General features: G+C 46.6%; 3 protein-coding genes and 1 long non-coding RNA gene across 5 annotated transcripts; all 4 read right to left on the bottom strand.

Annotated features, from left to right (window-relative positions):
• Window positions 1–6: 6 nt before the first annotated feature.
• LOC117892249 lies at window positions 7–11,886 on the bottom strand. Its single transcript, XM_034798361.1, has 3 exons — window positions 11,750–11,886; window positions 492–1,730; window positions 7–432 (listed from the first exon to the last, which is right to left on the bottom strand). Exons 1-3 carry the CDS (start codon window positions 11,754–11,756, stop codon window positions 365–367), a joined length of 1,314 nt encoding a protein of 437 aa, XP_034654252.1. The 5' UTR covers window positions 11,757–11,886; the 3' UTR covers window positions 7–364.
• On the bottom strand, window positions 1,789–11,888 carry LOC117892248 (glycogenin-1). Its single transcript, XM_034798360.1, has 6 exons — window positions 11,750–11,888; window positions 7,635–7,945; window positions 7,287–7,576; window positions 7,040–7,220; window positions 4,240–4,441; window positions 1,789–2,710 (listed from the first exon to the last, which is right to left on the bottom strand). Exons 1-6 carry the CDS (start codon window positions 11,754–11,756, stop codon window positions 2,208–2,210), a joined length of 1,494 nt encoding a protein of 497 aa, XP_034654251.1. The 5' UTR covers window positions 11,757–11,888; the 3' UTR covers window positions 1,789–2,207.
• On the bottom strand, window positions 8,810–11,743 carry LOC117892250. Its single transcript, XR_004648712.1, has 2 exons — window positions 11,027–11,743; window positions 8,810–10,991 (listed from the first exon to the last, which is right to left on the bottom strand). It is a non-coding gene; the product is annotated as an uncharacterized LOC117892250 (long non-coding RNA).
• A 990-nt stretch (window positions 11,889–12,878) lies between the features above and the next one.
• On the bottom strand, window positions 12,879–19,063 carry LOC117892169 (asporin). 2 transcript variants are annotated; one of them, XM_034798237.1, is made up of 7 exons: window positions 18,794–19,063; window positions 14,556–14,753; window positions 14,151–14,294; window positions 13,876–14,080; window positions 13,632–13,817; window positions 13,360–13,515; window positions 12,879–13,293 (listed from the first exon to the last, which is right to left on the bottom strand). In XM_034798237.1, exons 2-7 carry the CDS (start codon window positions 14,748–14,750, stop codon window positions 13,139–13,141), a joined length of 1,041 nt encoding a protein of 346 aa, XP_034654128.1. In that variant the 5' UTR covers window positions 14,751–14,753; window positions 18,794–19,063; the 3' UTR covers window positions 12,879–13,138. The 2 variants fall into 2 exon arrangements, with proteins under 2 accessions (XP_034654128.1, XP_034654127.1); XM_034798236.1 differs by having other exon boundaries at window positions 18,785–19,063.
• Window positions 19,064–19,350: the final 287 nt, after the last annotated feature.

A 19,350-nucleotide genomic window follows, 5' to 3' on the forward strand; every position in this document is an offset into this window, starting at 1 on the left:
TTTGTTGAAACAGAGGGGATTACAATTATGTTAGATATTTTGTGTGTGTGTTTGCAAATATTAAATGAATAGTTAATTTTGAGTAATTTCATAATACATTTCTAGGGCAACAGATGGCTGGCTAAATAATTGAGAAGGAAGCTGGCGAGAAGCGTACAAAGACCGCTCCCAACTAACTGAACCGGATGCTGAAATATGTCACGAGAATTAGCTTGGTGGATCGAGGGATCGAGGAATCTTGGGGTCTGGTCGGGGCTTCGATCGTAGCAGCCTTGGATTAGGGATCATACAGAAGCATCTTTGTGTGTGTTGAGTGTGTGTGTGTGGGTGAGTGTCGTGTCGTGTTTGTGTTTGTGCGCGTTCTCTAATGGCTTATGACCATGGACTTCTTTACCTTCTTCTCCTTCTTCTCATGGGTGATGGTCACTTCCTCTGCCAAAGAAAATATAATGTGAGATTTGCTCAGGGTTAGGGCTTAGGAATTGACGTACCCTCAAACTTGGTGGGCAACTGACGGATCGTCTCGATGGTCCTGACATTCTTCTCTCCGGGCTCAATGATCTCCTCCTCGTACTCCTCAATAATCTCCTCTTCGTCGGTGTCATCGGGATTTGCTTTGGCGCTGGGCACGGGATCGAACACCGTCTTCACGGCCTTCTTAACGATGCCCTCAGCGGTGACGGTGGTGTAGTGGTACTCGGTGCCACCCTCGATCTTGATTGTCTCAACGGTGGTGACATCGCCGGGATTCTCAGAGGGCACAATCTTCTTGGTGCCCGACTCGGACTTGAGCTTCTTGGTGGAGGTGACGTTCTTGTGCTTCTCGGCATCCTTGAGCGTCTTCTTGTACTGCCTGATCTCCTCCTCGGTCAGCTCCACTTCCTCCTCCTCGTAGACGGTCTTCGATGTGGTGATCGTCTTGCCAGACTCCAGCTGCGTGTTGTAGGTGTACTCCACACCGCCGGGCACCCGCTTGGAGGCCACAGTCGTGCTGTCATTCTGCACAAAGTCCGCTGGCGGTGGTGGAGCCGAGGACTTGGCCTTCTTCTTCTGCTTCTTGTCGCTGGACGAGGTGGAGGAGGTGATGGCCTTGATGTTCTGCTCCTGCAGCGAGTTCTTGCGCACCGTGCGATTGTTCTCCGTGATCTCGATGTTCTGAGTGACGGAGACGCGCCTCTCGATGGTGGTGTCCTCGCGATAGTTGGACTGCTGATCGCTGGTGTTCTGGACCACGTTCTTCTGCTGCTTCTGGACCACGCGACGGGAGGACTCCGTGGAATCGGTGGAGTCAACCGACGACTTGCGCGTCACATTCTTCTTGTTCTTGTTCACCTTCGTGGTGGTGTTCTCATTCACCTCCGTGGGCACCGAATCGTAGAAGGTCTTGGTGCGCATGCTCCTGGTGCCGTCCTCGTTGATGGTGGTGTACACCTCCTCGTAGCCGCCCTCGATGGCGCGGGTCAGCATGGTGGTGCGCTCGTCGATGCGCACCTCCTTGCCCAGCCGCTTCTGGACGAGCTTCTTGTTCTGCTGCTCCTTCAACAGATCCTCCTGGCTGACCGGCTTGGGGTCCCAGAAGGTGCGCACCTGCGTCTTCACGGTGCCATTCGGCTGGGGCGTGGTGGTGATCATCTCGTATCCACCCTCGATCAGTTTGTACTGGGTGCTGGCGCCAGTCGCCCTATCGAACTCCACCTTACCATCCTGAATGTCCGCGGAAGTCAGTTGATCTGTGTTGTTGGTTGGATTAATGAGTGTGGTCTAGTGTCTGGGTAAAGTGTCTACGTAACCATTGATTCATTCCATTCATTTCATACCTAACATCGAGTGTGTGTGTGTGTGTGTGTGTCGTATCGTATCTTGTTTTTGGGTTAATTTCGCTGCATCTGCGTATTCGAAGCACTTGAGGCCTTAGGTCTATTATTAGTTGTTTTCCTATCACTAAGTCTACGATATTGCAATTGGTTTCCTACTTAAGGCAGCCTGGCGATTAGTAAGCAATTTATACAGCATTCAATTCGATTCCTCTTCGATTTCTTTCCATTCGTTGCATGAGTATTACGTTCGGGTGGGGTCTCTTGGCTCTTCTGTTTCCTGGTTTAGACGTGCACAGGTTGGGGCTCGGGTTCCAAATGCAGTTCCAGCCGCCTGGGCCGACACGCCAGGTGCGGCAGGCAGCTGTAGTGCATCAGCAGGTTCAGTAATTGCTATTTAAACTTACGCACCGCCCGCTGTCGGCTGGCCTTGCCACCGTTGCCCGTCTGCTGCTGCTGCTGCTGCTGCTGCTGCTGCTGCTGCTGCTGCTGCTGCAAGGTGATGTGCTGCTGGCTGGACGTCTCTGATGCCTGTGGTTGCGGCTGGGGCTTGGCCAGGGATTGTCCTTGTGCCTGCTGTCGCATCTGTGGCTGGGGATGCTGTGTGGAGACGGTGACGGAGCCGGAAGCAGGTCTCTCAGCGTTAGTTGCAAGTTTGTTAGTTGCGGCCTTTGTGCGGGGACTGGGGCGGGGCGATTGCTCAGGCTCCGGCACAGGCACCAGACCCGATACCGGCTGCGGACCCTTACTCGAGCTGGGCTTCCCCTGAGTCTTGTCGGACGTCCTTTGCGGCACAGTTGGATGCTGCAGCAGTTTGTTTGCGGTTTCGGTTAGCAATTGATTTAAGCTTAGTGTGTTAGCATTATCGCAATCATTATCAGTGTCAGTATCGTTATCTGGAAAATGTGGTTAGTGTTAGGGCGGCAGTTCTCGATCTCATTTGCATTTGATTTATCTACAGCGACAGTGAGATGTGAATGTGGTAGATAAATGGATGGCTATTGTTCTTACAGCTAGGACTCTGTGGTAGATGGATGGATGGATGGATGTGGTGCCCTTCCCAAAGGCTTAAAAATAAACAACTGAAAAGTGACAAATGCAGAAAAATAACCGATTGATTGATTGATTGACTGACTTGACTGAGCATGGACACAACTTAGAACTAAAATAAAAATGCGCATTTAAAAACAGAATTTCACAAAATTTCACAAGGTGTTTGTGTTGTGGTTTTTTTTGTTGTTGTTGGTTTTTCTTTGTGGTTCTTGAATAAATATTACGACAATATTCCAAAGTAAATTATAACATAAATGGTACGAGTATACGAATAATATGTAGATAGATAGAAAATATGTTAGTATTCCATGGCAAAAAGGAAAAAACACTCGGGTAGGGGTGAAGGCTCTCGCACACACACACACACACAGATACAAATACAGACGGGGTGGCAGAGACACAACAACTGCCACAGGAGTTCAGTTTTCGAAGATTTATTTTATTCTAAATTTCTATTTTATACACACTTTTGCTTGATATTTATTTATATTGAAAACAAAAATCTATCTACATATGTTTCGGGGGGGCGGGAAACAGAAGGAGAGGGTGGGACTTTATGCTACAATGAATTTTTGGATGCAGATGAACAGTCATCGCCATAGATTGGCAAGCACACACGTACGAGTACGAATACGAGTGCGGAGCACTGCCAAAAGTACAACATTTTCAATTAAAATACAATGAAGTGTAAAGTTTGTGGCGCGGGGGGGGTGTGGGCCAAGTTTTGTGGGCGTGTATTTATGTGAGTAGAAGAAGGGGGCAGAGGGCCAGTGGTGGCGATGGTGGCAACTGTGCCAAGTGCCACATGGCTGCTGTCGAGAGCAGCAGCCAGCCACACGAGGGAGTGCAAAAAGTTTAATTTGAAAACTTAATTAAAATTTTCTGTGCGTATTTTTCATTTTTTCGCCTCACTTTTCTCAACAAGATGGCCTGCCTGCTGCCACGCGGAGCGTGTACGAGTGTAAGTGTCAGTGGATGGGCATGTGTGTGTGTGTGTTGGTGGGGGGGGGGGCAAATAAAAATTGCATTTATGACACTCGGAAGTATTCGCTCGACAACATTTTTGGACCAGAAGGGCGCTTCAACGTGCTCATGAAACCTTAAATTTCAATTAGAGTTTTGGTCCTTGACAGCATTGACAGCACTCTGCCGCGCGCGCTGCCTCCCTCTCTTCGAGTGTGTGTGAGTGTGTTCTTGTGGGTATCTGGGAGGGGTGTATCTGTGTGAGTGTTTGGGTGTGTGCGTAACAAAAAAGTGGCAACAAAACGACGAATAACGAACGATTTTCTGCGTTTGTTCTGCTGTGTTTTGTTCTGTTCTACGTGTTCTAGGTTTTGTTTTGTTTTTTGTTTTTCTTTCTAAGATGAACTACCGGTTTGCTCGGCCTCCTTCTCCGGCTTCTTGTCCAGCGTCTGCGAGATCTTCTTCCAGATGTTGTCGAACGAGTCGGCGCCCGAGTAGTCGATCTGTCCCGACTCCCAGCACTGGCGACGCATCAGACTCTCGTAGGCCTCCTGTTCGGGCGTTCGCTGCACTCCGATCTGCAGCTGCGACAGGGCTCCAGCCAGACCAGCCTGAAAGTAGGCAATGGAAAGTTAATTTGGGCTTTGCTCTGACATTTGCTCTTTGCTAGTTGGGGGGAGCTGGTGGGTGTGCTGGGGGTTGGGTTGTTGGGGGTGCTGGGACAGGCGTAGGCATGCATGCATTGTGTGCGGTTACAAATTAAACATTTATTAGCCAGGCGACACAACATTGAAGTGTTAGTACGGTACAATACACAGAGCGCATGATTAATGTGACAACGGAATGCTACTCGAGGCATAAATCATGATGCATTGCGGGTGCGGCTCCTGCTGCTGCGCTTTCTGTTGCTTACGCTTGCAAGTCATGTCCGGGCGACCTTGTAGTAGATTACTATACGGAATGGAGGAGACACGAGAGGAGGAGATGGCATGCGACACAAGGATGAGATGGCTTCTACTGCTTTTACTGATGATGATGACACTGGCGGCCGTATGAATTGCTGTTCGTGTTCAATGTGTATTCTCAACCCGGACGAGTGCAACCTAATAAATCAAGAGATGCACTCAACCCCAGGCGGAGGACAACCACCATATGAAGCATTGAACACCTAACAATGGGCGGAGGAGGACGCAGCACAATGACAATGACAATTCGTATGCAAAACAGTGACTGGACAGCACGAAACCATGAGATTATATTATCACTAGCACTAGGACTGGCACTGGGACACCACTATCCGATGCAGGGAGTCTGGAATTTGGTGTTGGATGGTCAGGTGCAGGTGCGGGGTCAGAGAGATTGATGATTGCCTTTACCTCAGGCTGCACTCCGGCTGCGACTTCTGGCTGCGCTCTTATCGTACTCTTTCTTACTCTCTGACTATGCACGGAATGATGAGGCGAGGGCGTGGCTTTGGCAGTGGCAGTGGCTGTGGGCGAGGACGTGGCATGTTCTGGTGGGATTGGGTGTGCATTCAGTTCATTGGAGTTCACATCCTTGGACGTGAGCTCCTCGGCAGTTGCGCGGCCATTTGGATTGGCATTTTTATTGGTGGCAGTGGCAGTGGCAGTGGGTGGAGGAGGAGTGGTGGGTGGTGACGGTGGCTGTGGGCATGCATCGGGTGCTGTCCACTCATCGTTTGCATGCTCATTGTCCTGCTCATGGCTGCTGTGGTGACTCTCATGCTCCGGCTCTGGGCTCTCTTGCCTCCGCTCCAGATTCTCGTAGTAATCTGCCCAAGGGTCGCGGAACTCGCGCACGTGCAACAGGTGGTGCAGCTGCTGCTGCTGCTGGTAGTACTCATGCTGCCCATCCGATGGATGATGGTCCGCCACGGAGGGGCCTTGCGAGTGCGTTAGCTTTAAGCAAAGGCACTGGCGAATGCGATGTTAGAGATACGGTACGGGTTTATAGAGTAGAGTATAGCGATCCGGGTATTATTTATGGCAATTTACAGAATTTACAGAATGCGCAAAAACATAGGAAAGTAAGAGTTGGAAAATAAAAGTAAATGAAAAGTAAATCAATTTGAAAAACAAAATAAAGAAAACAAAGACAAGGGGGAAACGCAGACACAGAGACAGAGTCACAAGGGAAAAAGTGAAACGAAAGTATTGTGTGTGTGTGTATGCTTGTGTGTGTGTGGATGGGATATAGGAGGATCTATAATGATTCAAGAGAGATTTCTGGCACCCCCAAACACACCACACCACACCCACACCTCCCTGAATCATTTCCATCGATGGATGGCGTAGACCGAAACATTTCCCTGGCTTGCGGCCAAATGGATGCAAATTAGGAAAAACAAAAACGAAAAGAGCTGCACACCAAGACAATTAGACACACACACACACACACACGTACAGTGGGACAAATATTACAAAAAATATAAAATATACATCTACAAATAAGTGAAAAGAAACCCCACTCGAGTGGTCTGTCTGTGTGTCCGAGAAAAAAGAGGTTACTCTGGGGCGTGGCTGCTAATTGAATAAAAATCAACAGAAAATCGAAAATCCGAAAACCGAAAGTAAACCTCCCAAAACAAAAGCAAAGACATACATAGAACAGATAGATCTTGAAAGTGGAACAAAGGAGAAACGAGCGGTGAAAGAGGAGAGAGAAAAACGAGGTCAGCTATCGGCAAATACGAATAGTGAACCGAATCTGAGAAACATTTGGCGGGTTATTTACAATACTTTGTGAATCAATAAATAAATATTGGCAGAATAAATAAAGAGAGAGATAATTGATATTTACACATGGATCGGTGCTCTTTGAGGGGGAGGCTCTACAGATTGCATATCTACGAGTCTTGTGGGTGCAGAGTGCTTTCGACTATTACAGATCTTCTTACCTCTGGATTGAACCCTGCGACTGCTGGGGCTCCATCGGGCTTATCACTAGCAACAGTTCCTTGCGTTTTCTTGCGGTTAGCGAATAGAGATACGAACGAAGCAAAGTGGGGGACGGGGCAATACATTGGGTTAGAACAATACAAATTCTGGTGTTAGCTTTGGGGTTTAGTTATCAGTTGGTTCGTTTCAAACAAGAGATAAGAGTCGGAGCAAGGAAGCTGGAAATCGAACGAGCGCGGCGGGGAGTATCCAGATAGATGGATAAAGAGAGGGTCCATATCGATCGCTTACCATTTCGCTGGACAGGGACTCGATGACAGTATCACAGAAGATGTTCCACCAGAGCTGGATAAGGTCTTGGGCGTGGGCATAGTCTGAGGACACGGCCGCTGTCTTTGTCTCAGAGTTGAACTGGATCAGCCAGGGCTTCAGCTTGCCGGCGAAATGCAAAATCTTAATCTTATCTCTGAACCTAAAAGAAGGAAGGCAGGGCAGAGAATTAGCCAGTGATTCCACAAGTGGTGGATGCTCGACTTACTGTTTGAAGGCAGGCAGATAGCAGTAGGAGGCATAGGCCGTCACATTGTAGACGAATGGCAAATGCTTCTTGATGTCCGCCGTCGCCCAGTCCGCGAAGTACTGATTCAGCAGCCCCTGGTCACCGCCGTCGAAGCTGCCGTTCTTTATGGCGAACTCTGTGATCTTGCCGAAGGTATCCAGGCTGGGTCTGAACACGAACACGCCGGAGTTGAAGCAATCTGGCCAGCTGACATCGGGTGCAGCCGAGAGTTCCTCGCGCTCAAAGAGCTCATCGACATTTTGCAGGACCTGCAAGGAAGAGAATAAGTTAAGCAGCTGCACTTGGGGTGAGCAGTGTAGAACTTACCAAGGTATCAGCATCGAGGAAGACACACTTCTCGAACTGCACCAGGCGCCAGCAGTGCAGCTTTGTGAAGGTCACGCCCAGCTCTGGGCGGGAGAGCAGTGCCAGGTTGGCCGCATCCTGTGAGTCCAGCACATTAACCTCTTGTACAACATTGTACACGTCCTTCAGTCTGTCGCGCATCGCCTCCGACACGGTGGGCGTCACCAGCACGGCCAGCTGGTGAGCGGTCCCGGCCCGCTTCAGGGAATGGGCCAGCACCAGGGCACCCAGGGAGTACGTGTCATTTGTCGTAAGCGTCACCCAAGCGAACTCTGTGGAGCAAAAGGAACGAATCGAATAGAAATGTTTTAGAAACGGACATCCGGGAGTGGTGTGTGGTACAGTTACAGCCACAATTGCAGTTACAATGCACGTTTCAGAGCAGCAGCTTTACTTTTCTAAGGGTTTATTTATTTAGAATTTTGCGAATTATGAAAACAAGAAAACGGAGAGCATCCACGTTATGGGTTATAAATAAACAAGAATTCTTGTGCCATATGGAAAAGCACACAGAGATCCCATACAAATTTGGTGTCTGCCGATGTGTGCGAATCCCAAACTGCGTCAACAGTGGGCGGGGGCACGCGGCTCCCACATGCAGCGAATTTTCTTTTGCTTTTGTTAGAGAGCAGCAACAACTGCAAAGCGTATAATAAAAAGTAAAGAAGCAACGAGAAAATCATAAAGAATTGGGGAACATCGAGCAGAACATATTTCAGGCGCATCGGCATCGGCATCGTTGGACGGGCAATTAGAATTTTGCGTAGTTGGCATTTAGTTGGGCGAAAGCTATAGATAGAATGTGATAATTTATCTCCGAGATATATGTACATGAGTTTGGGGCACGGTGCTGGCAAATGCGGTTTCATAGATACATTCCCTTCCAGATTCGATGGGGAATTAGTTTTTACGGGGTTAGATGTTCCATAAATTTGTACAGATTGTTTGTGGGGTTGATCAACTGGTTGATCTCTTCCGATTTGGTTAGTTACGGATTACTTGTCCCCCAACGTTGTATACTTTTTGGAATCCCTTCCATTTCTTCTGGTTATCCTCCAGAAATCGGGTTAAAATTAATGTCAATTAATCCATGCATTCTTGTTGTGTTGAAAATTAAAAATTCATTAGAGTTAAAATAGAGATACCAATTAACTAAAGTTTTATTTCCAATTTCGATTATTGACAAGTTGAATTTCGAACATTATTGCTACAAAATCAGAGATAATTTGTACATATATGTATGTACATTTTTGTTGTACATTTCTTTGTACATTTGATGAGACTAACTTTAGTGGGGTTAAATGTCTGATTAGAGAGTTCTGTTTACATTGGTTTTAGAAGCGTTGGAAGCATTGGAATACAACAAGTGGATGGATTACAACAACTACCTTCTCGCTGCTACGGACACGGATGAGGATGCAGATGCTTTAACAGAGGCTTTGCAGCTGCAGCTGATGATGAGGTTCATTTCGAGAATGCTGCCTGCCCCTCTCCATCTATATCTTCTTCTATATACAACTGATGTATTTGTGTGTGGAGTGTGTATGTGTGTATATGAGTAAGAGTGTGGGCTTTATGCTTTCTTTTCTCATGATTCGCAGTGCCTAAAATAAAAATGAAATCATTTACTCTGGGCCGAGACGAGAATGGTTTTTAATAACTTCTGACTTACCGGATGTGACCAGACACACAAAAAAGAGATCACAATGGCAAAAAGATTCACAAGACAATAACGATCAAAAGGAATTTCACTCTGCCACATAAATCGGGCGATTTAAATAAAATAAAACAAACAACACTTGGTCTAAATTTAGACCTCCACAACTGTTCAGACTGTTGAAACATGTCAAACGGAATGGCGACGCGACATTTTCCTTAAAAATATGCTTACATTTTAACTTAGAAATGGATAAATTAGCACGCTCTTTGACAGCTAATTGTGGGAAATTCCTACAAATTGTTTCCAGTGTAGAAAGCTTAAGCTTCGCTCTGGCCGAAAGCTCACGCTCTCTTCAAAACAGAAACTGCTCTCTTTTATCATGCGCGTAGTAAGTATACCTGTAGCACAATAAAGCTGATAAACGACCCAGTCAAAAGCGAGAGAGTAAAAAGGTCGCCCTGTGAGAGCGGGTTTGTTTAGGGGGGTGGTTGGGGTCTGGGTTGAACGAGAGCTCATTGGGGCATGATAGGGTGTATCATCTATCAGATAAGCGCAAGGCTCGTCCATGAATGGTGTCGGAAATTAAATGAATGACAGACCCGAGACCTTGAGTGGCCCAGACCTGCTCCGCCCATGCCCATGCCCACACATCGCAGCCCCGAAACCCGTTTGCCAATCCACGAAAATACCCCATTGGGTGCAGTGGGGAGCAATGGGGAACCAAGAATGAGGAATGGGCTACCGGCGAGGCGACACCAACGCACAAATTGGCGAGTGCAAGGCGAGAAACAAGTTCTGCGGGAACACATGGATGCGGTGTGTATCTGCTAGATGTGTGTATCTGTGTATCTGTGTGCCGAAAGAGCAGACCACTAAAAATAGCCGGGTAAATGTGAAGTGAAATGAAATTGTAGCGCGACAACAACAGAACAGCCTCATAGTCATTTTCATCTGGCTCTGCGGCATCTGCGGGTTGGCGATGCAGTGGTACAGGCGCCTCAGCGGTGGCTGCCTGCTGCTGGAGATCGATCCCTATTATATCCCCCATGGGCGAAAACCCCAGACAAACACAGCTGCAGAGGCTGATGATAAATGCGGGCATAAACTCATGCAGATTTTATGGATTGTGGATATATTGTACGTGTATAACGTATAACCCAGACAGAAGCCAATAGTGGGCGTTCTTTTGCTCCGAGACAAGGAATGTTTCGTTCTCGTGTGGAAAGACTTTTCGAGAATTACATATAGATATTTTCGGGCGCACAAAAAGTTGTTAGCGCCTGTCGCCAGCCATAATTCCGAGCGATACATATAACGGCGTTATAAATAGAAAAACATCTATAAATTATATATACCATGTATAAACTTGTGGGATCATGTGTATATATAGGGTGTTTAGTGCATCTTCAAACATGATCAATGTACGTAAGCGAATGCGTGTGAAAATGCCAAGGAGATTGCATCCCCATCCCAATAATCTGAATGGGATTTGGATTTTGATTTATGTATATGTGGAGGGGATGCGGAAATCACACTGATAATGCTGATTTGACGCTGCCTGGCGCTACTGGGTCAGAAGAGCAGAGAGCAGAAAGCAGAGCGAAAAGTGGAGCAACAAAAAATCAATATACGGCGACAATCAAGTCACAACAAATCACCTTAGCCCTCCCCCCCCACTCCTCCTCTCCATCACCGATTAGCAGCAGCAGCTCTAAGCATAACTGTCAAGCGCTTCTCTCTCCTGGTCTCACTCTCTCTCTCTCGTTCTCTCTGTGGCTTTGCGGTAGTTTCTACCTCCCCATGCCCATAACGCTTATCAGTTGTCAGCAGCTTTGTCTAAGGCACCAATTCGCATACTTTTTATAAACAAACAAATTGAGGTTTTAGTGCGCTTTTTGAAATACGAATCGAAATGCTCTGCACAGCGTAGGAGCGCGAGAGGGACAGAGTCTGCGGGTAGGTAGGTAGGTAGGCAAATGCTTGCTATTGAAGGTCAGTAGAGGTCGTAGTCGCCGCAATTTACTAGCCAGCAGAAAACTCGCATAGAGCTGCTGCTGCTGCTTCTTTATGCTCTACGAAAAATATGAAACACGAATATTATGCACACGTTCTGGTCGCGCTCTTATCTTCCAAGCGAAATGTTATGAAATATGAGAGTTGCAGCGAGGCGAGGCTTAACTGTAGTTTGTAGAATTAATATAAACGAATGGCAGGGAAGAGCAAGGAGCTTCCACTTGGGGCAGGTTCCTTCTGAACTTGGAGTTTGGAGCTGGAGCCATGCCATGCATATAAAAACACACACACGCACGCACACACACACTTTCTTTTCATTTTTCGCATTTGCTTTTTGCTGGTGGCTGCTGCACTCTACGTCCGAATCAACGGTTGCGGGGGAGTAGTGCATTTTAAAACTTACTGCTCATTTTGTTAGGATTTCTTTTTGTTTAAGTTCGTTAAATTAAAGCACACGCGACGGCGGGTCCTTTTTATTTCTGTACGGGGGTGGGTGGGGCGTGCCCGTTAAGCTTTCACACGGCGGCCGAGAGCGAGTGTCAGAGTCGAACTAGGGGGAGCGTCTGCGTTCCGTTTGGGGCTAGCGATGGCGAGAGAATGAATCGGCCGTGTGGCTGCGGTGGGCAATAAATGCCATGTAGTGACGAAAATGGGGACGCAGCCGACGGCAGGCAGAAGCAACCGCAAAAGCCGGCGGGAGATCTCTTCGCATAAGAGTGTGTGTGAGCATGTGTTTGTGAGATTGGCGGGGGAGGGGGAACGTTTATTTTGCATTTCGCTTTCTTCGCTTACAGTGTGACCGCGGAATTATCGATAAAATATACCGAAGAACCTTCGGAAATATATCGAAATATACCCTTACATATTCAAATATACTGTAAATATACCATAAATCTTAAATCATTTCCGAGTCTTTGATCTTCTGCTTAATATTACCAGCTGGTTAGGAACCTCAGATTTAAAAATGTAATTTTACTGAAATAATCATTCATTTCTGCACAAGATTGGCTGATTTTCATGATTTATCTGTATTGGATTGGCTAAAAAATAAGGTTACAACTAAAAGGTCAAACGAAAATGCATAAAATGATACGTGACTGGGCACAACTTGCTGCTGGCCATCCGGTAGTATAGTATAGTATGGGCATTTGTGTACCTTATTTGCTAAAATTTATATTAAAATTCCGTTTTACCAGCTGCTTTTTACGCATTTGCCAATTGAAAAACGCTTGACTTTGTGGAACAATAGCTAAATTTGCAACTGCCTAAATATAGTCCTGGAACAGCGGTGAAAGCGAATTGGTGAAGTTCTCACAGTAAAAGAATATTCCAGCACTGTTATATGAGCGCGCACATTTCAAATCACAATCAGCTGATGAGTTGATGTTTTTCCATTGCAGCCCTTAAACATTGTATCGACTCTGTTTTCGATAGAAGAAGTGCTTCCACCGAACCACGCCAGGTGGAGCCTTAGGTGCGACAGGTTGCGCTGTGTAGATTCGAAAAGAAAAACACTTTCGCAGCACTGGTTATTTTTGTTTTGTTATAAAGGTCGTTTCTTTTGAAAAACTTAAACGTTCTATGATATAATAATAGCTAGAAACTACTTCGGTGGCATTTGAGCAAGGCATTTCTTGTAGTTTTGTGTGTGTGTTTAGGTGTTTTTTTTGGTAAATGGTACATGGCAATTCGATGAGTAGTCTGTTGTCTACCGTCCTAAGGCTACACTAAAAGCTAGGTGTAATAAATAACTGGCCACTAAAACTAGCTAATTAACTAATAAACTATTGCGCTAGGGTCTGGCAGTATCACAGTGAAGAGGCTCGTCCTCCGGCTGACGGTTAATGGCATTTCTGGGCGAGATCACGAAAGGCTTTCGCTTTTGGGCCTGGCTCATCCGTCGCTTGGCCCGTTTTTTGCGCCACCTGCTCACGCACCACATAACAACTTTAGGGAAGGAAAGAGATGATGACATTAGAAGGAGATTCACTCGAGATTCCCCTATCTACTCACTCAGTAGCACGAAACAGACGCCGCCAAAGCAGCCGGCCGCGAAGAGCCACAGGCTACGCGACACGGCCAGTTCCACAGTCGAGAGGCAAGTGCGGAATGTCTCCGAGTGTATCGTCCGATTGTAGGGCAGTGGACACGAGTCTATGTTGATCGCCTCTGAAAATGGAAAGTGTGAAATTTTGAAATGGAAATGTGAACTAGAAGTTGGTCATGTGCCAAAATTAGCAGCTGCAGCAGCGACTGCGTCTGCGGCTGCCACTGCACCGCCTTACCCATGCAAACGGGGACGAACTTTGGATTGGCGCCGAGCATCATGATATGATTGGTGACTTGCTGGCAGCTGCACGGACTGAGCTGCGTCTTGGCCAGATCTATGACCCGCAGATGGCACAAGTTGGCCAGGCTGTCGATGTGGAAGTTGGTCAAAGGATTCATCGAGGCGTTGAGCTGCCAAAGTTCTGCAGGGAGCACAATAATTAGTCAGGCATTGCCTTCGGGGGTGACTGATTGACTCACTTGGCAGCACGCCCAGATCGGGGAGGTCTTGCAGCTCACAATTGGCCACGTTCAGATACTCCAGGGGAGCCGCGATGGGCTTCTGCAGCGTCTCCAGGCCCAAATGTGTCAGTTCGTTGCTGTCTATGTAAAGATTTCTCAGCTTGGGCAGTGTAAACAGCTCCATGGGAATCGTGGTGAGGCCATTATTCGATAGATCCACTTCCTGTGTGATAGATATATAGGAGATATCGGTGGTAATGGCACTGCGGTGATTAATTGGATGGCGGTGTTACCTGGAGCGAGGTGAGTGGCTCGAAGGTGCCCGGCTCCACCGATAAGATCATATTCTCATAGAGCATCAGAAACCTGATGTCTGTGTACCTCTGGAACGAGCCACTTTTCAGCTTCCTGATGCGATTGTACGATAGATCCAGAACCTACACAAATTGCCAAATCATTTAATGACACTCGAATGCTTTTGCTTTTGAATGTGGAACTGAAACTAGGGATGTTCCCATAGATACATATACGCATAACATATGTATGTACTTATGTTTGTGCAGTCCCAACTTCTTTATGCTTTAATTAAGCTCAATTGAGGCTAAATGGGCGGGGGACCGAAGCGAGGTCGATGACGAATTAAGTTACGGATCGCAGCCCGATTGACCCCCGAGACCTCCGACTGTTGCGTTACTCACCTCCACCGAGGTCTTGAGGTTCTGTGGTACCTCTTTGAGGTCCATGTCGTAGCAACGGATACGCAGCAGCTTCTCAATCCGCGCGTACTTGCACTTCCGCTCGTCATCCTGTATGACGAATCCAGAGGCTGGCAGGGGCAGGGCCCGCAGGCTGTAAAGGCAGACGATCAGGGGCAAAAGCCAGTGCAGTTCCATGCTCTGCAAAAGGAAGAACGTTTGTGTTGTATATAGAACGGATCGATCGGAACTGGAGCTATTAAAAAAAGCTCACACCCCAGCCTCCCCCGCACGGGCCATTGGGCCACTGCCCATTCCATTCATAAATCTTGGCGCTAACTTGTTTATTTTGTTGATTGAAACTAAAATAGTAAACTAAACTCAATGCGAAAACGAACAAACATGTGGACATGGACATGGGCGCGTCAAAACGTTTATTTTCGAATTAACGAATTACAAGATCATTGCCGCACTGGGGGTCTGGGTCTGGGTTGGTTTTTGCTTTGGATTTGGATTTGGATTAGTTTCGTTTGGTTGGGGGGAACTGAAAGCATTCAATCAAGCGCATCTCCCGCACCTGGCAAATGTAGCAGTCCCCACCCACCCACAGATACATGGAAAGAACAAAGCACAGATCTGAAGCGTAGGTCAGCTGTTTGTCCCCCCGCCGTATGTGTGATGTGCATACTCGCATTACGTATACGCCATGGCCAGGCCTGCAATCAGTGTCGTTTCGGGGCCTGCATTTAATGCTCGATCGCAGCTGGGACAAAAGATGATTCCGCATTTGGCGGCGGAAGCAGCTGAAAGCTGTAATCATGTTAGCCAAACCAAAATTAGAACTGACTCACAGGGCCATAGATACATCAGAGCTGCAAAGAGTCTACGAAACGTGCCCAGCGGTGTCTGTTTTCTTGTATCTTATCACTGGGGTGTGTAGTGTACTATACACTATATATCTTTTAATTCAACATCAAACAGAAGAAGGGTAACTATAAATCATATACATGTATGTATATATATTCCATTAGAATTCTTTTATGCCCAGGCCATAATGTGTCGGAAACAACATCACACAACCAGCGAACCGATGCGAGGCACTTGCCTTCAATTTGCCAAAAGGAAAAGTGGCAAACAATAATTGATTAATGGCCAGAACAGAACATCGCCATAGCGTGATGTATGCCCGAAATTGTGGGTATAAGTATGATGTATGTATCTTGATATGATCTGGGCATGTAAACCCACTCGGAATGAGCACTCGGCCCATTGTGGATGCCTCTGTCACGCCCCATTGAAATGCACTTGGAAAATCGCACGTTTCGGACCCCGAGACTCCATCCATTCATCCATCCATCGGACCCCGGATCACTTGCAGTTGCGTGATTTACTTTGTGAAAACTTTAAATGATATCCGAGCCTTATGAGTAATGTCTTGAGTATTGTAATTTTGCAGTGGCTCAGGCTGCGGTGAGGGTCGGAAGGCGGCGCCTTGTGACATTCGGGCTGAATGCGCTGCTTCAGCTGAACTTGGGAGTAGTCTGTCAACGTGTGCAAAAACCATAAATAAGCCCTCACGGGAAGCTCTGTTTGTTCAGGCCAATAAATGATGAATGACCATTCATATTGGCAAATCACCTAAGGCCTGTCCAAGTGGCAGAAGTAAGCCCACAAAGCCCCATCTGGCCGATAAGATCGGAGTGTTTTTCACCATTTACAGAAGGAAACAAAGGCCGAGGTCTGGGCCAATCAATTTTAAAGTTAGTAAGAATCAGTTGGGTCACACTAAGGGTGTTCACCAGTCAACGGCCATGATTCATGGGCCACATATAGTACCAGATAGTCATAATTCCCCCATGATTTCCCATTTTTCCCCATTTTTTTGTTTGATGACTTGGTTTGGCCTTTGACCAAAAATTCCTTCGCTCCACTTGAGAGCAATATGCGTCCGCACAGTGCTGTCCGAAAGTCTGTTGCCTCGCCATTTGAAGCCGCGGCACACTTTTCCCACCCAGTGCGCCACTGTGGGAGGGTGTGGGCCAGTGTGGGGGGTACCTCTGTCATTAGAGCCCGTCGAGTTGCCAAAACGAAGCAGACGAAAATATGAACAAAAAAATATTGAAGCTATTTCCACACTTTTTTTGGGACTGACAGCAACCGCAACAATGGCTATAAATATATTTCATATATTTAAATTAAAATTAAGCAGAAAGAAGCCCCAAAAGATACAACAGCAGAAGCGGCCAGGGGGAAGAAGATACAGATATAAACAGTGGGAGCCAACTGCAAACTTATGGCACAAGCACTGGAATGGGACGGACTCAAATCGAACAACTTTTATGCCCCGTACTTTTCCGTGTCGGTTTTTAATATCACATTCTTGTGGGCTGGAGCTCCGCATCGAAATCAAATTCAAAAGAATTGGCCATAAAAAGGGCTAATGCCAACAATGATCTAGGGGCAGCAAATGGAGATCCACTCCACTCCACTCCACTCTGGGTCTGTCCCGAATGAATCCCTAGCCCTAAGGCTACCATTGCCACAAGGTGGTGTGGGTCAGAATTTATGCTTTCCACTTTGGCCGCATTTGTTCCCATATTCCCATATTTATTTATATATTAGGCTCAATCAAGGGGCTGCTGCCACAGAGCAGACGAAACAATAGGAAATGCGAATGGGGTGGCACAAATGGGTTACGTATTGAATCGGATCGGAACGGATTGGATTGGATCGGTCCAAGGCAACTTCCACCTCCCGACAACTGTCGGCCAACGGATTGCAGCCTGTCCTCCCCCCCTTCCACCCCGTTGCTCGTATGATAAATATGAAAATGGGAAATTATTTATCTGCCTCGAGCGATGCCCAAGCGATTATGGGGATAACGACAGGCAACACGAAATCGAGAATCCCCACGTAAAAAACTCGAAATTAGTTTCAAATATTTTAATAACATTCTAAACATTTGTGAATGGATTTATGTGCTCTTCTGATCGTCCCTGTCACACATTGTGGGCGTTTCACGATGATACATATGTAAACTGTATATCAACAGATACATATATCTGTTCAGATGCTTCTATATCTCTCTGCAGAGAGATTTTCTCAGGCCAGCGATAAAGATTTATTTGTTTGGACTTTTCCCTGATTCTGTGATGAAACATCACTTGAATTTGTGGCATGTCCGGAGTACTAAAACTGTCCCGCTTACCTCTTCCATTCCCCGGAAAGAGCATTGAGTAACAATTGTATGGGACGAAATGAAAAGTGAATCTTATCGGTGCACGTCAAGTGTTGCCCTTATCTCTCGAGACTTGGCAGTAAAGGTCTTTCCGAAATTATAACAGCGATGCCAAGAACAAAAAAATACTTAATTGAAATGGCACCAACAACAACAACAGCAACATTAGCAACAAGAATGGTGGAGCAATAAAAAAAAGAACGTTGTTCATTTATTTCAATTAAATGCAATCAAGAAAACATTCCCCGAGACGGAAAATAACGATACGAACAGAAACAAAACAGTCCATTCCGTGCCATCGCTTATTGAAAGTTGAGCGGAGCCCTGTGCAACTGGAGGGCGAAACTCTGAGTAACTCATACTGAGTGGGGTTTCGGTGTGCCAAAGCCAAAGATCGTATTACTTTTGGCTAAGGGGGGCTTGCTTGTTTGTTGACAAGTACATTGAAGTTCCTGGAACACATTGTCTCATTCGCAGATTCATTACTTTTTACAGAGGTTGAATGTATAAGTCTCAGGTTCATCAACTGATATGCCACTTCTTTCTTTTTCTAGAACACTGATTGTAAAGATTAGTCTCCCCCTTGTTTCTTGTTGATAAGCAGGTGTTTTTGGTCGTTGCGCTTACAGAGAGTTAATGACTGTATAAACAGTCTCACTGTTCGTTCCCTCTGGAACATTTCTTTCTGTTTAAAGTCGGAACCCTCCCCAGCTTAATCTGCTTATTCTCCCCCTAATTGAAACCAATTTAACTGCGGCTCTATAGAATTATGCTACTACTCTCCTCGTGCAACTCAACAAAAGCAGAAAGCGGCAAGCAGAGCCGGGTCTGCTCGGCATTGCTGTGTCAATGCTAAGTTTCCTGATTAGAAAATCTAATGTACGAGTACCCCAAGTGCCTGGCGCAGCTGTTGTGCAATCCACGAGAGAGGAATACTATTATGTAGGAGCTGTCGTAGTAGTAGAAGATAACCCTTGGTCTGGGTGGCTCTTACTTTTCTTACAAGTTTAGGAAATCCAAATGTTGAGGCAGTATAATCCCATTTAATCCCTGAGCAGGATCATTGTTTCACTTCACTCATTGCCGTCGAATCAGTTTTTGTTATGTTGTACAGATTTCGTTTCGTTTAATTTGCTATGATTTTCAATTAGCACAAAATGTGATATTATTTACGTGGTGACAAGAGAGTGAGAATAAATTTATATAGCGACCGTTACGGAGCAGCAGAGTCAACCGGAACCGTTCAATTCAACCGCAGACATGGAATTGAAACGAACGCAGCGCAGAGATCGCTCGCTCCGAACCAAACCAAACCGATCCGATCCGAACCGATCCGTTATGTGCCCGTACGGCGGGACGAGGCGAGCACACGAGCCACAGCGAAAACTCTGATAAAGCACGCACACAGAGACAACCACGTAGACCGACCGTTCCGTAATGCAAGGGAAAAACTCAAAGTGTAAACTCAAGAGAGCGGATCTCTCTCCCGCTCTCGCTCTCGCGCTCGCTGAATGCGTTTTCTGATAACGATGTAGATTGAATTGTTTTGGGGGTCTTGAC

Source organism: Drosophila subobscura, chromosome E, assembly GCF_008121235.1.
Source record: "Drosophila subobscura isolate 14011-0131.10 chromosome E, UCBerk_Dsub_1.0, whole genome shotgun sequence".
Taxonomy (NCBI): Eukaryota; Metazoa; Arthropoda; class Insecta; order Diptera; family Drosophilidae; genus Drosophila; species Drosophila subobscura.

Coding starts and splice junctions, on each gene's coding strand:
- LOC117892169 (XM_034798237.1), bottom strand. CDS start 14,750: ATGGAACTGCACTGGCTTTTGCCCCTGATCGTCTGCCTTTACAGCCTG. Junction 14,081..14,150: donor AGCCACTCACCTCGCTCCAG/GTAACACCGCCA, acceptor TCTATCACACAG/GAAGTGGATCTATCGAATAA. Junction 13,294..13,359: donor CGTCTGTTTCGTGCTACTGA/GTGAGTAGATAG, acceptor CCTTCCCTAAAG/TTGTTATGTGGTGCGTGAGC.
- LOC117892248 (XM_034798360.1), bottom strand. Junction 7,577..7,634: donor TCCTCGATGCTGATACCTTG/GTAAGTTCTACA, acceptor TCTTCCTTGCAG/GTCCTGCAAAATGTCGATGA. Junction 7,221..7,286: donor TATCTGCCTGCCTTCAAACA/GTAAGTCGAGCA, acceptor TCCTTCTTTTAG/GTTCAGAGATAAGATTAAGA.
- LOC117892249 (XM_034798361.1), bottom strand. Junction 433..491: donor GTTGCCCACCAAGTTTGAGG/GTACGTCAATTC, acceptor TTTCTTTGGCAG/AGGAAGTGACCATCACCCAT.